Here is a 14436-nt window from a genome sequence, read left to right on the forward strand (position 1 = left end):
TTGTTCTGGGTTTTTTGGTAATTTTTTTTTTTCTTTTTTGCTACACAGGCAGTACATGGGAATTCCTGGGCCATGGATCGGACCCACGCTGCACAGCAGCAGCCAGAGGCACAGCAGCGAGAATGCAGGAGCCACAACCCACTAGACCATCAGAGAACTCTCTGTAATCTTTATTCATTATACAGATTTTGTTCAAATGGACTCACAGGTATTCTTTGGGGAGATCAAATGTTTTCCATCTTTTGATGGCAATATCACTATACATTTGTGAAAAATTCAGAAGTACAACTAGAATCCTATACAGCTGATGCTCAGACAACACAGGTTTGAAATGCACTGGTCCACTTATATGTGGATTTTTTTTCAATAGTAAATACTATAGTTCTGCATGATCTGAGGTTGGTAGAATTCACAAATGGGGAATCATAGATTCAGAGGTCCAGTTTCAACTGCATGGAGGATTGTTGCCTCCTAACCCCCATGTTCAGGGTCCACTATATATATATATATATACACATATACCATTGAAAACAGCACAATTGCTTTTGTATGATAGGATAGTGTTAAGCTTCTGAGTCTTGAACTTTATGTGCTCAACTCCTCACCACCCTGGGATACTTAGGAAGACTTGCAAGACTGGGGAAGAAGGGAAAGGCCACAACAGGCCTTGCAACCCTGTCTTTATTGAGAAAACACCCTCTAGGGCTGCACCTGCTGTCATTTCATCACATAAAATAAGAGTGAAGTGAGAGGGCTTTCAGAATCTGGGTTTAAATCAAGATCTTTGGAAATACTGCTGTTATGCAACATAAAGGTGTGTCCCAAGTGGAATCTGCCTGGGGATATCCTCCTTCATGTGCATCAGCATAATTTCTTTCCATTGCTGTAGGTTATTTTTGGCTCTTTGTTTCTTAACCAAAGCCTACTTTTCTCTGCTTATTTCCACATCTTTAGGAATCCATGCATACCTTACTCTGGAAAATTTCTCAAAAAATACCATGGGGCTATGAACTAAGAGGGTAACAGAAGCATTGCCTATGTCATGGGCACATTTCCTCAACCCCTGCTGTCATATATTTTATCAGATCCACTTGCTTAGTCACACAACCCATTTTGTGTAGGGTATTCATCCTGCCCCCACCCCCAAGGGAATGATAAAACAGAAGGTAACACAAGGAAGATGTATTTTGGTGATGCACATGGTGCTCAAAGTAGGTCATCTTGAGAGATGAATGGCTGGACACACATTATGGACTTGTGAGTTAAAAGATTTAAAAGAGGCCAGTCCTAAGGAATCTCCTCCAACTTTGCTTTCTTGCAGGTTCTCAACGTGAAAATTTGGGGAAAAAAAAACTTCCTCATGCTTCTTGCTGGAAATGGGTGGAACTTTGATATACACACAAAGCATTCTGTTCTCTGTAACAGAACATCCCACAAAAAATACTGATTTGCCAAAACCTTAGGTGATTAGGGGAAGAGCAGTCAAGATAATTCCCAGAGGCTTCAGATTATCTCCCGCTGATGAAATCTAGGAATGTTTTCTGAAGGCCATAGTCCAGAGATTCTGTCACACCCAAAGATTACAGGTTTAATTATAACAGAACATTTTTCTACCCACGTACCTGACCACCATTACAACAGGGCTCCAGTATAAAAAACAGTGGATTAAAACAGCTGCAAAACACAGACTCTACTTACTAATGGGTTTCTGGGGCAACCCAAACACACCAAGGGAGAAAAACACAAGGGCATTGGAGTATATTGAAGCCCCTGATTCTGTCAGCTACAGCAAATACTAAACATAGTCTCACCCCTAATCAAGAAAATGTGAAACGTCACCCTAAAGGTCTATTTATCTCAAATCTTACTGTGAAAATTCACAAATATGTGGAAATTAAATAACTCATGTGCTCCCTGGATTCACTTCTTGGTTAAAATTGCTTTGGTTTCATTTTTCCTTAAACCATAAACAATTTGGATACTTTCCATGGTCTCGAGGTCCCTGGTCAGCCAATCATTGGGACTTTCAAGCTGAAAGAAACAGAAGTGTTGCATTGCAAAGCATTATGGATAGAAATTTTTTTTCCTCCTGGTTTTATGAGATATTGACATACAGCACTGTATAATTTAAGATGTACAATATAATGGTTTTATTTGCATACGTCATAATATAATTATCAGTGTGTAGTGAACATCCATCATCTCATCTAGATACAAAATAAAAGAAATAGAAACATTCTTTTTCTTGTTAGGAGAACTCTTAGAGTTTACTCTCAAGAACTTTCATATATAACATACACCAGTGCTAATTTTATGTTGTACATTACATTTATCTCTAGTACTAATTTACCTTATAACTGGTAATTTGTACCTTTTGACTGCCTTCATCCAAGTCCTCAGAGGTTACCCTGCCTCTGGTAATGACAAATTTGATCACTATTTCTATGGGTTGGTTTGTTTTTCAAGTGTAACTGACCTACAATACAGCACCGTAAGTTCCTGTTACACAACATAGTGATTTGATATTTTTATATATTTCAAAATGAACGCTATGGTAAGTCTAGTTAAGATCTGCATACAAAGATATTACATATTACTTTAATATTAATTACTAATATTTAATATTATTATTAACATTTAATATTAACTATAATCCCCAAACTATACATTTCATATCCATGACTCATTTATTTTGACATTGAAAAATTGTACTTCTTCATCTTTCTCACCTATTTCTTTCCTCTCCTCGCTCCCTTCCCCTCTGGCAAGCAGCTGTGTGTTTTCTGTATCTAAAACTCTGTTTCTGTTATGCCTCTTCATTTGTTTTTTAGATTCCACGTCTAAGTGAAATCATATGTATTTGTCTTTCTTTACCTGACTGATTTCACATAGCATAATACCCTTTAGGTCCATCCATGTTGTTGTAAGCAATAAGATTTTATTCTTTTTATGGCTGAAGAATATCCTATCATACACACACACACACACACACACACACACACATCTATCACAATTTTTTATTCATCCATCGATGGACACTTAGGTTTCTGTATCTTAGCTATTGTAAATTATGATGCAATGAACATGGGGATGTGTATACCTTTTCAAGTTAGTTTTTTTCGTTTTCTTTGGATAAACAGAAGTCAAAAGGCTACATCACGTGGTAGTTCTATTTTTAAACTCTTTGAGGAATTTCCATACAGATTTCCATAATTCCTGCACCAATTTACATTCCCACCAACAGTGTAAAAGGGGTCCATTTTTCCCAAATCCTTGCTAACATTTTTTAGGGGGATACCTCATGCAGTGGCTTGATGTGGGATCTCAGTTCCCAGGCCAGGGACTGAAGCTGCGCTGCAGAGGTGAAAGCACCAAATCCTAACCACTAGGCCACCAGGGAACTCTCCTTGCCAACACTTTTTATTTCTATCTTCTTGATAATAGACATTCCAACAGGTATGAAGTAATATTGTGGTATTGATTTGCATTTCCCTGATGATGAACAATGTAGAGCATCTTTTCATGTATCTTTTGGCAATATATATATCTTCTTTGGAAAAATGTTCACATCTTCTTCCCATTTTTTTTTTTTTTAATGGCTGCACCTGAGGCATATGGAAGTTTCCAGGTCAAGGACTGAATCTGAGCCACAGTCCAAACCAAACCTGCAGCAATGCCAAGTCCTTTAACCCATTTTGCCAGGCTGGGAATCAAACCCACACCTCCACAGCAAGCCAACCCATTGCAGTCGGATGCTTTTTTTTTTTTTTTTTTTCATTTTTGGCTGCCCCAAGGCATATGGAGTTCCCCGGGCTAGGGATCAGATCCGAGCTGCAGTCTCCACCCAAACTGCAGCGATGCCAGATCCTTAACCCACTGTGCCTGGCTGGGGATTGAACCCCACCTGCCGCCCCCATCCGAGTGCTCCCAAGATGCTTAGGATTTCATTGCGCCACAGCAGGAACTCCTGCAGTCAGATTCTTAATTAACCCACTGCACCACAGCAGGAACTCCTTTCTTCCCATTTTTTAAGCACATTGTTTTATTGCTATTGAGCTGTGTAGCGTTTTTATGTATTCTGTATATTAGCCCCTTATCAGATGATTTTCAAAAGTTTTCTCTCATTCAGCACATTGCTTTTCATTTTGTTGATGGTTTCATTTATTGTGCAGAAGGTTTTTTTATTTTGATGTGTTCCCAGTTATTTTTCCTTTCGTTGCTTTTGTGTCTGGTGTCAGAATAAAAAGTTCAATGCCAAGACCTGTGTCAGGAAGTTTACTGCTTGTGTTTTCTTCCAGGAATTTTATTGTTTCAGGTCTTATGTTCCAGTCTTTGATCCATTTTGAGTTAGTTTGGGTTATGATGTTAGTGTGATTCAGTTTCTTTCTTTTGCATATGACTGTCCGAGTTTCCCAGCACCATTCATTGAAGAAACTTCCCTTACCCCTTTGTGTGTTTTTGGATCCTTTATCATAAATTAATTGATCAGATATACATGTGTGCTTATTTCTGGGCTCTCTATTCTGTTCCATTGATCTATATGTCTGTTTCTATGTGGATACCATACTGTACTTCTAAGTACTATAGCTTTGAAATTGGAATGAGATGCCTCCAGCTGAGTTCTTCTTTCTCATGGTGACTTTGGACATTTGGGGTCTTTTTTCATTATATGCAAGGTTCAGGATTGTCTGTTCTGTTTCTGTGAAAAATGTCACTTGAATCTTGATAAGGATTGCACTGAATCTGTAGATTGCTTGAGTAGTCTGGGTGTTTTAACAATGTTGATTCTTCCAGTGCATGAGCATGGAATATATTTCTATTTAAATTTTTTTAAAAGTTTATTTACATGTCATTGATTCACAATGTGTTAATTTCTGCTATGCAGCAGAGCGATTCAGTTACACACACACACACACACACACACACGAGTTCTCTGTGTTAGGGAACTCAGTCTATCATTAATTTCGGGAAAATCTCAGTCAACATTGCTTCACTTATTTCTTCTGTTTATATATATATATAATTTTTCCATCACAGTCTATCCCAGGAGATTGGATATAGTTCCCTGTGCTGTGCAGTAGGTCCTTATTGTCTTTTCATTCTAAATGTAATAGTTCCCATCTGTTAACCCCAAACTCCGAGTCCATCCCACTCCCTCTCCTTGCCCACCTGGCAGCCACAAGTCTGTTCTCCACGTCTGTGAGTCTGTTTCTGTTTTGTAGATAGGCTCATTTGTGCCATATTTTAGATTTCACATATAAATGATATCATATGGTAATTGTCCTTCTCTTTCTTTCTTTTTTTTTTTTTTTTTTTCACCCTTTCTAGGGCTGCTCCTGTGGCATATGGAGGTTCCCAGGCTAGGGGTCTAATCAGAGCTGTAGCCACTGGCCTATGCCAGAGGCACAGCAACTTGGGATCTGAGCCACGTCTGTGACCTACACCACAGCTCATGGCAATGCCGGATCCTTAACCCACTGAGCAAGGCCAGGGATCGAACCTTGAAACCCCATGGTTCCTAGTCGGATTCATTAACCACTGAGCCATAACGGGAACTCCTGTCCTTCTCTTTCTGACTTACTTTACTTAGTATGAGAATCTCTAGGTGCATCCAGGTTGCTGCAAATAGCATTATTTTTTTTAATGGCTGTAGTATTCCATTGTATATATGTACCTCATCTTCTTAACCCATTCATAGATATTTAGACTGTCTCCATGCTTGTGAATAGTACTGCCATGAACATGAGGGTGAATGTATCTTTTCAAATTAGAGTTATGTCTAGATTTGTGCCTAGGAGTGGGATTGCTGGATCATAGGGCAACTCTAATTCTAGTTTTTTGAGAAATCTCTATACTCTTTTCTATAGTGGCTGCACTATTTTATATTCCCAATAACAGCGTAGGCAGTTTTCCTTTTCTTCTCACCCTCTTCCAGCATTTGTTATTTATAGACTTTTCGGTGATGGCCATTCTGACTGCTGTGAGGTGCCACCTCATTGTAGTTTTGATTTTCATTTCTCTAATAATTAGTGATGATGAGGGTCTTTTCATATGCTTGTTAGCCATCTGCATGTCTTTGGGGAAGTGCCTGTTTAGGTCTTCTGCCCATTTTTTGATTGGGTTATTTGGTTTTTTGTTATTGAGTTGTATGAGCTGTTTGTATATTTTGGAAATCAAGTCTTTATCGGCTGTATCATTTGCAGATATTTTCTCCCAGTCTGTAAATTATCTTTTCATTTTGTTTATGGTTTCTTTTGCTGTACAAAAGCTTACAGGTTTGATTAGGTCCCTTTTGTTATTTTTGCTTTTATTTATATTGCCTTGGGAGACTGACCTAATAAAACATTTGTACAATTTATGTCAGAGAATGTTTTGTCTATGTTCTCTTCTAGGAGTTTTATGGTGTCATGTCTCACATGTAGGTCTTTAAGTCATTTTGTGTTTATTTTTGTGTGTGGCGTGAGGGCGTGTTCTAATTTCATTGATTTGCATGCAGCTGTCCAACTTTCCCAACATCATTTGCTGAAGGGACTGTCTTTTGCCCATGTACATTCTTCCCTCCTTTGTAGAAGATTAATTGTCCATAGGTAAGTGGGTTTATTTCTGGGCTCTCTATTCTGTTCCATTAATCCATATGTCTATTTTTGTGCAAATACCACACTATCTTGATGACTGTGGCTTCACAGTATTATCTGAAGTCTGGGAGAAGCCTCCTGCTTCCCCCCACCCCCCAGTATCGCTTTGGCAGTTCTGGGTTTTTTATGGTTCCGTGTTCATTTTTGGATTATTTGTTCTAGTTCTGTGGAAAATGTCATGGGTAAGTTGATAGGGATCTCATTAAATCAGTAGATTGATTGCGGTAATATTTTTGGTAATAGTATTGCTTTCCATTTATTTGTGTCTTCAGTTTCTTTCATTAATTTCTTATATATTTTTTTGCCTTTCTTTAGGGGGGTGTGGCACCTGCAGCATATGAAAGTTGCCAGGCCAGGGGTCGAATCACAGCTGCAGCTGCCAACCTATGCCACGGCCACAACAACGCAGGATCCTTAATGCACTAAGTGAAACTATGGATCAAACTTGCATCCTCATGGATACTAGTCAGGTTTGTTACCACTGAGCCACAACAGGAACTCCCTAAGCCTTTATTTTTTCAAAGTTTCTTGGTGGTTATTGCTGAAGGGCGACTTGCAATCATAGTAAGAACCACAAGGCCTGGTCCAGCCACAACACTACTCATAGGCCAAGACTTGCACAAAACAAAATGTAGACTTCTAACAAAAGTTTGCATTTCCACTGCATTGATGATCACTCCCCCTCTCACAAGTACACTTCATTGCTATTCTCTTTGTATGTTTTACATGTCTTAAATTTCTCTTTTTTTTTTCTTAGAGTTTCTATCTCTGCATTCATTCCCTATCTGTTCTTGCACATATATACTGTTTCTATTAGAGCCTTCAGGATAATCATTGTTGCTTCAAGTATCTAGTCTGGCAACTGCAAGATATCTGCTACATCTGAATTAAGTTCTTTTATCCTCTTTCCTGAAAAAAATTTAAAAGTTTTTAATTGTGTCTTTTAGTTTTTTGTTGACTATGACACTGTAAAAAGAAACTGAGATAAACAGGCCATTAGTGGAAGGTTTTATGTCTATCTGAGGGTTAGGCTGTATTGACTGTCTCTTGCAACATTCAGTGGCTAAAATATCCTCAGGTTCCTCCTATTTGTCTCCCATGTCACCTTGAAACTATAAGAGATAATTCTGAAACATACAGTTCTTTAAGTGTTTCCCACTGTTATTAAACAGAATTTTTTTGTCGTCTTTTTAGGGCCGCATGCACAGCACATGGAGGTTCCCAGGCTGGGATCGAATCAGAGCTGTAGCCACTGGACTACACCACAGCCACAGCAACACCAGATCTGAGCCTCGTTTATGACCTATACCACAGCTCGCGGCATTTTTTTTTTTTTCTTGGTGTCAGTATTTTAATGACCCGGTGCCCCTGGGCTGTGACCTTCTGTAATATAAGAAGAAAAATTTTGATCCTAGTAAATAAAGCCTTTCTGAGTGATAAGGGTGATAGGAGCATCTTATGTTCTCATGAGCCAATTGTTTCCAGGCCCCCAGATGGCTTCAGGATGGGGTTGGTCGCTAGGAAACCAAGCTTTGATTAGAGACTTAGAACTCTCAGCCGAGTTCCCAATCTCTGGGGAGAAAGAAGGGGCTGGAGATGGAGTTAATCACCAGTGGTCAATGAGTTAACCAGTCATGCCTATGTAAGGAAACTCCGTGAAAACCTCTCAACCTTGGGGATCAGAGAGATCGAGGTTAGTGAGCACATCGTGTGCTGGGAGGCCGTCATGCCTGGAGAAGGTCTGGAGGCTCCCTAGCCCTGACCACCACTTTGCCCTGGGCCCCCTTTTGCCATTTGGCTGTTCCTGACTTGTATCTGTTACAACAACCGGGCAATAATAAGAAAAGTGGTTTCCTTCATTCTTCAGGTCATTCTAGAGAGTTAACAAACGTGAGGATGCGTTCAAGGAGCCTCCGAATTTGTAGTGGGCCACAAAGAAATGTGCGTAGGCTGCCCCCAGCCCACCCCCACCCCATTTGCTGCTGGCATCTGACATGCGGGCAGTCTCGTGAGACTGAGCCTTTATACTGTGGCATCTGAACTGAACTCTGGTGAGTTCTTGGTGAGAACTGAATTGAATTGTAGGCCAGCCACCCAGTTGGTTTTAGAGAGTTGAATAAGCGCTTTGGCAAAACACACTTCAGGTTTACTGTCAGGAGGGGAAAATAACCTAGCAACCCCACAAGTGTTTCTGAGTAGCCACGACCACCCCCACCTTAGGTGAGGCAGAAAGGCTAGAGGAAGCAAGTTGCCAGGGTGGCAGTTTCCCTCCCACTAGGCCAGTTAGGCTGTAGCAAAATCCCAGTAGTTAGATTTTGGGTGAACGAGAATCTTTGGAGTACAGGCCTTGTCGAGCAGAATAGAGTATGTGGGGCATATTTCAGAAGAGCTCCTTTTCTGTCTTGCTTTCAGATTTTGGAGGCAGTGGTTTTGAGGTAGGCGGTAGCTGGGCCCCTGGGCTGCGAACAGCTGGGACTTGTCAGGCTGAGTAAATTGGGCCTTGTTTCTCTTTGACACCTCAAGGAGAAAGTTAGTGGCAGGAGCTGAGCTCTGCTGGAGTAGAAAGATAAGATGACCATTTCAGTCACTCCTGGGGTCAAGGAGAGCTCCCCAATTACACATGCACAGTTAGACTCCTAGGGGTCAAAAGGGGATGGGGGCTCCAGGCCATAATAAGTCCTGCAACCATCCCAGAACCCCTTGCTCTGGAGTCCATCTTTGCCAAAAGATGTGGCACACATGTTGGGGAGGATGGGCCTTGGTTCAGTCAGGTGTGAGAAATAGAACAAGATGATAGCCAAAGGTCAACAAAGACCCAGAAGAACTGTGTAGTATAAGTGATTTATATCACCTCTCTGGTCCTCACCCACACTCCTCTTTTAGGAGTGTATTACTTCTTTGCTTCTGACTTAAACTACCCCTTGGTGAGCTCTCCCCCATATCTTACTGTGACTCTAAAAATAATCTTTGTATGGGTTTTTTTCAGTCCTTGCCTCCTTGAAAGAGTCTTGCTTCCAACAGGGGGCAAGAATCAGGGCAATTATGCTTCCAGTGGCTAGGATTCCTGGTTTTCATCCAGGCTGTCCAGATTCAATTCCTAAGCAGAGAATTAAAATCTAGCTTTAAGCCATCACTCACTGCTATCTCTCTGAGATCAGTTTGCCCTGTCACCTCAATTCTTTGATAGATCTAAGCAGAGCTCTTGATTTTAGGTTTGTTTAATTTTTATAGTGGTTGAGAATCACCTTCTAAACTCCTTAAGTAACTGTGAAGCCTTATGACTCATTGCAGAGTCCCTGGCAAAGCCAGTTCCTGGACGCAGCCTTCAGAAGCCCTGCTCAAAGAAGCGCCCTCTAAGCTACTGTCACTCAGGCCGAGGAGGGTGGGGCCTTGCGAACCATCCAATCAGGGGAGTCGCTGGTTAAGAACACCTCCCTTGCCCGCGGCGTGCGCGCGAGCGTGTGTAGGTAGTGCGGGTTGCGCGCTGCCACCAACTGACTGTGGAGGCTGGAAGCCAAACTGGGTCCTCTTAAGTGCTTCAGGTGACTCTGTCACCCCCTCTGTCACTGTGACTTGCGCTTGCCTCTTGGGAGTCGTGGCGGTGGACGGCCTGGAATCCGAGAAACGGAAACATGGTGAGTTGTGGGGCCCAGTATCGGCCATGAGCACACCCTGGCCTCCCCGCGGCGGACCTGGATCCCTCGTCTGCGGAGGCGGGGCGCAGCGTCGGGGCTGGGCCAGCAGTCGGGGAGCGGCGGTTTTTGCTCTAAGTTGTGCTGTGACCGCAAAAGGTCACTGGGGCAGCGGAAACTCGGTCTCCGAGGTTGGTGCGTGGAGGAGCTGTGGTCTCTGGGGTCCCCTGTCCCTTCCTTCTTCCCGGGAGACCCGTTTGCCCTTCACTTTTTCAAGTTTGAGGAGCAGGGCCTCAAGTCCACGACCTTCCCGCCCCCAGACTAGTTCCTCCTAGGGCTGGCAAGAAATGTCTTGAAGTTTCCAGATCTTCCCTTTCCTATTCATAGCTTTTCCTTATTAATTCCTTTACTCGGAGCTCCGTGGCTACCTCTTAGGCCTGCATTTACAGTTCCAGTTCACCCCTAGCCTGGGAACTTCCGTATGCCGCACTGCTGCCCTGAAAAGTCCCCGCCCCCCCCCAAAAAAAACCCAAAAACTATTTTGCTTATCATTTCTGCACTGAGCTATGGATGGCTCTTTTTAAGATTTGTTTTTTGCCTGCGGATAATTTCCAGGAGAAGAAATCAGGTACTAATCACCTGGAACTACCTTGTATAGAAGCCCCACCCCCAGAATCTTTCCTGGGCACAGCCATCCTGTTGGAGTCCTTTGGGTAGAGATTCCTTTTTGGAAACTGCTGGGTGGTTTGTCTTTTCATCACAGTTCCAGGTAGCCCTGCCTGTCCCTGAGTTTGTGATTTGGTTCTCTTTTTTAAGTCTCCTTTTTTCAGGTAAATATAAAATGTATTTAATCAATAGATTGGAAAATTACATTCCATTTTTTTTTTTAATTTGGTTTCATTTTTTTCTCCCCATGATTGAGTGTAGTAACTAACACCCAGTCTAAGATCTGTTTTTCTCTTTTGGGTGATTTCAAATGCAATATCAGAGCTATGCTTCCATATCCAGAAGTGTGTTGGATTACAGTTGTTTTCCAGTTTCTTGCCACGAAAATAATAATCAACTGACATTTATTTTCTGAAATGAATGGATATTGCAGGAGCGGGAGTTGTTGCTAAATTGACAAAATGCCTTGCAGTTTTCGTTCGTCTTTTATACCCAAATACTGGGTTTTGGTGATTTTTAGTGGATTGTTCGAATACCGGGTGTGTGTATTTAAGGTATTAATGCTGGTCCAGGGCAACTAGCTGGGAAGCAGAGACCTGAAGTCAGTGTCTCTAAGGTAACCTGACCCTGCAAGGGAAGTACTTGAAAGCCTAGTTGATTCTTCTGCGGAGCCTCTCTGCCTGCGAGTGCAAACACCTGCTATGGAAGAAACCTTTTTACCTGAGAGAAGCTACAGACCTAGGAAGCCAGGGGTCTGCTGTACGTGGCAGGAGGGGCTTGTCGGAGGCTGGGGAGTGATGCCTTTTGTGAGGTTCTAATTGTGTTTTCCTGGGGCCTGTTTCTAGACATAGGCTTGACTTTGGCATCCACGGTGTGGGTGCACGTGTAGTAATTTGTGTATGTAGAGGAAGTCTGTGAAGTCAGGAGATTTGTCTTCTGGACAAAGTGTTTAGGAATTGGGGGGTTCATTTGAGTCACAGTCTGAAATTCAGTCTGGCCAGGAGTTTCTTTACTTGTGAGAAATGAAGCCTCAGAGGAGGAGTATTTCCATTATGTCTTGAGAAAAGAGAGAGGGTGTGTGAAGTTACCAGAGTTTGTTCCTGACACTGCTCAGGTGTCCCACAACCCTTCCACACCAGGGACTGCCCCACTCGAGGGGTTGCACCCCAACAAGGGAAGTCTGGACCTCGAGCTTGGGAATGTGGGTTTTCTTCCGGAATATGGGGAAGCAGTTGCTTGTCCTACCTGATTCAAATATTTCTATTTCTTGCCATGTAAATGTTTATATATTGAATATTGCAACTCTTAACTCTATTTTCCCTTGGTAGTGTGTGATATCCTTCCTTCCTTTCTTTTCTTTCTGTCTTTTTTGCCGTACCCGTAGTATGTGGAAGTTCCTGGACAAGGGGTGGAGTCCATGCCACGGTTGGAACCTACTCCACAGCTGTGACCACGCCAGATCCTTAACCTCCTGAGCCACAAGGGAACTTCCTGTGATACAATTTTTTTTTGAGTGTGTAAGATTTTTCATAATTGAGCTATTTTTAAATTTTTTTTTAATTAGAGTATTATTGAATTACAATGTTTTAGTTTTAGGAGTACAGCAGAGTGAATCAGTTAAACCTATACATATATCCATTCTTTTTCAGATTGTTTTCCCTTATAGGTTATTACAGAGTATTGAGTAGATTTCACTGTGCTATCTAGTAGGTCTTTGTTACACACACACATATATATATATGGGTTTTTTTGTGTGTGTGTTTTTGTCTTTTTGTCTTTTCTAGGGCTACTCCTGCGGCATATGGAATTTCACAGGCTAGGGATCTAATCAGAGCTGTAGCTGCTGGCCTATGCCAGAGCCATAGCAACACCAGATCCAAGCCGCGTCTGTGACCTACACCACAGCTCAGGGCAAGGCCGGACCTTAACCCACTGAGCAAGGCCAGGGATGGAACCCGAAACCTCAGGATTCCTAGTCGGATTCATTAACCACTGAGCCATGACTCAAACTCCTACTTATATATTTTATACATTGTGGTGTTTGTATTTTGATCCCAACCCCTAAATTATCCCTCCTCCCACTGTTTCCCCTTTGGTAACCTTAAGTTTGGTTTTGAAATTTTTGAGTCTGTTTCTGTTCTGTGAATATATCCTTGCATCTCTCTCTCTGTTTTTTTGTTTGTTTTTTCATCTTTGGCCACCCCGATGCATATGGAGCTCCCAGGCTAGGGATCAGATCCAAGCCTGAGTCTCCACCTAAGCTGTAGCTGTGTCAACACCGGATCCTTAACCCACTGTGCTGGGCCAGGGGTTGAACCTATGTCCCAGTGCTCCCAAGATGCCGCTGATCCTGTTTGCCACAGCAGGAGCTCCCATTTTGTATCATTCTGTATTAGATTCCACATATTATTGATGTTATATGATATTTGTCTCTGTCTGACTTGACTTAGTATGATAAACTCTAGGTTCATCCATGTTGCTGCAAATGGCGTTACTTAGTGTTCTTTTTTATGGCAGAGAAATATGCATTGTATATATGTACCACCTCTTTGTCTATTCCTCTGTCGATGAACATTTAGGTTGCTTCTGTGTCTTGACTATTGTGAATAGTGCTGCAGTGGACATTGGGGTGCATGTGTCTTTTCAAATTTTAGTTTCTCAGGATATATGCCCAGGAGTGGGATTGCAGATCATATGGTCATTCTGTATTTAGTGTTTGCCTCCATACTGTTTCCCACAGTGGTTGTACCAATTTACATTCCTACCAGTAGTATAGGAGGGTTCCCTTTTCTCCACACACACACTCCAGCATTTATTGTTTGTAGTCTTTTTTTCCCCCCCTCCAACCACCCTGCAGCATATGGAGTTCCAGGGCCGGGGATCTGATTTGAGCCAGAGCTGTGACCTACACTGCAGCTGCAGCGACACTGGATCCTTTAACCCACTGTGCCCATCTGGGGATTGAACCTATGTCATGGCACTCAGAGACACCACTGATCCTGTCCTGCCACAGTGGGATTATTGTTTGTAGACTTCTTGATGATGGCCATTCTGACTGGTATGAAGTGATACCTCATTGTAGTTTTGATTTGCCTTTTTCTAATGATTAGTGATGTTGAGCATTTTTTCATGTGTTTTTCTTTGGAGAAATGTCTGTTGAAATGTCTATGTAGATCTTATGACTTTTTTTTTTTTTTTTTTTTGGCTGCACCCATGGCATGCAGTTCCTTGACTTGAACCTGCCGCACAGCAGCGACCTTAGCTATAGTAGTGACAGTGCCAGATCCTTAACCTGCTGAGCCACCCAGGGACTCCTTCTGACCTTTTTTTTTTTCTGTCTTTCTAGGGCTATACCCACAGCCTATGGAAGTTCCCAGGCCAGGGGTTGAATGGTAGCTGTATTTGCTGTCCTATACCACAGCCACAGCAACACCAGATCTAAGCTGTCTGTGATCTGCACCACAGCTCATGGCAATGCCAGATTCTTAACCACTGAGCAGGCC

General features: G+C 42.2%; 2 protein-coding genes across 5 annotated transcripts in view; both read left to right on the top strand.

The window, feature by feature from the left end:
• LOC100518295 (zinc finger protein 791-like) overlaps window positions 1–2228 on the top strand; it is a 32202-nt gene extending 29974 nt beyond the window's left edge. For 2 of the 3 annotated variants that reach the window (XM_085012784.1, XM_085012786.1), the window contains exon 4: window positions 49–2228. In XM_085012784.1, coding sequence (XP_084868910.1) covers window positions 49–145 — 97 coding nt within the window. In that variant the 3' untranslated portion in view covers window positions 146–2228. The remainder of the gene's footprint in view (window positions 1–48) is intronic. The other variant, XM_085012785.1, reaches the window with a different exon arrangement.
• A 7870-nt stretch (window positions 2229–10098) lies between these two features.
• Window positions 10099–14436, top strand: part of LOC100517751 (uncharacterized) — a 30188-nt gene continuing 25850 nt past the window's right edge. For both annotated transcript variants that reach the window (XR_014837539.1, XM_021083746.2), the window contains exon 1: window positions 10099–10270. Coding sequence is in view for 1 of the 2 variants with exons in the window: in XM_021083746.2 (XP_020939405.1) it covers window positions 10268–10270 (3 nt within the window). In the remaining variant the exon portion in view is untranslated. The remainder of the gene's footprint in view (window positions 10271–14436) is intronic.

Source organism: Sus scrofa, chromosome 2, assembly GCF_054392235.1.
Source record: "Sus scrofa isolate SSC_HxYL_T2T_F1_AM1 chromosome 2, Sscrofa_HxYL_maternal_Yorkshire_Landrace_v2.0, whole genome shotgun sequence".
NCBI classification, from domain to species: Eukaryota; Metazoa; Chordata; class Mammalia; order Artiodactyla; family Suidae; genus Sus; species Sus scrofa.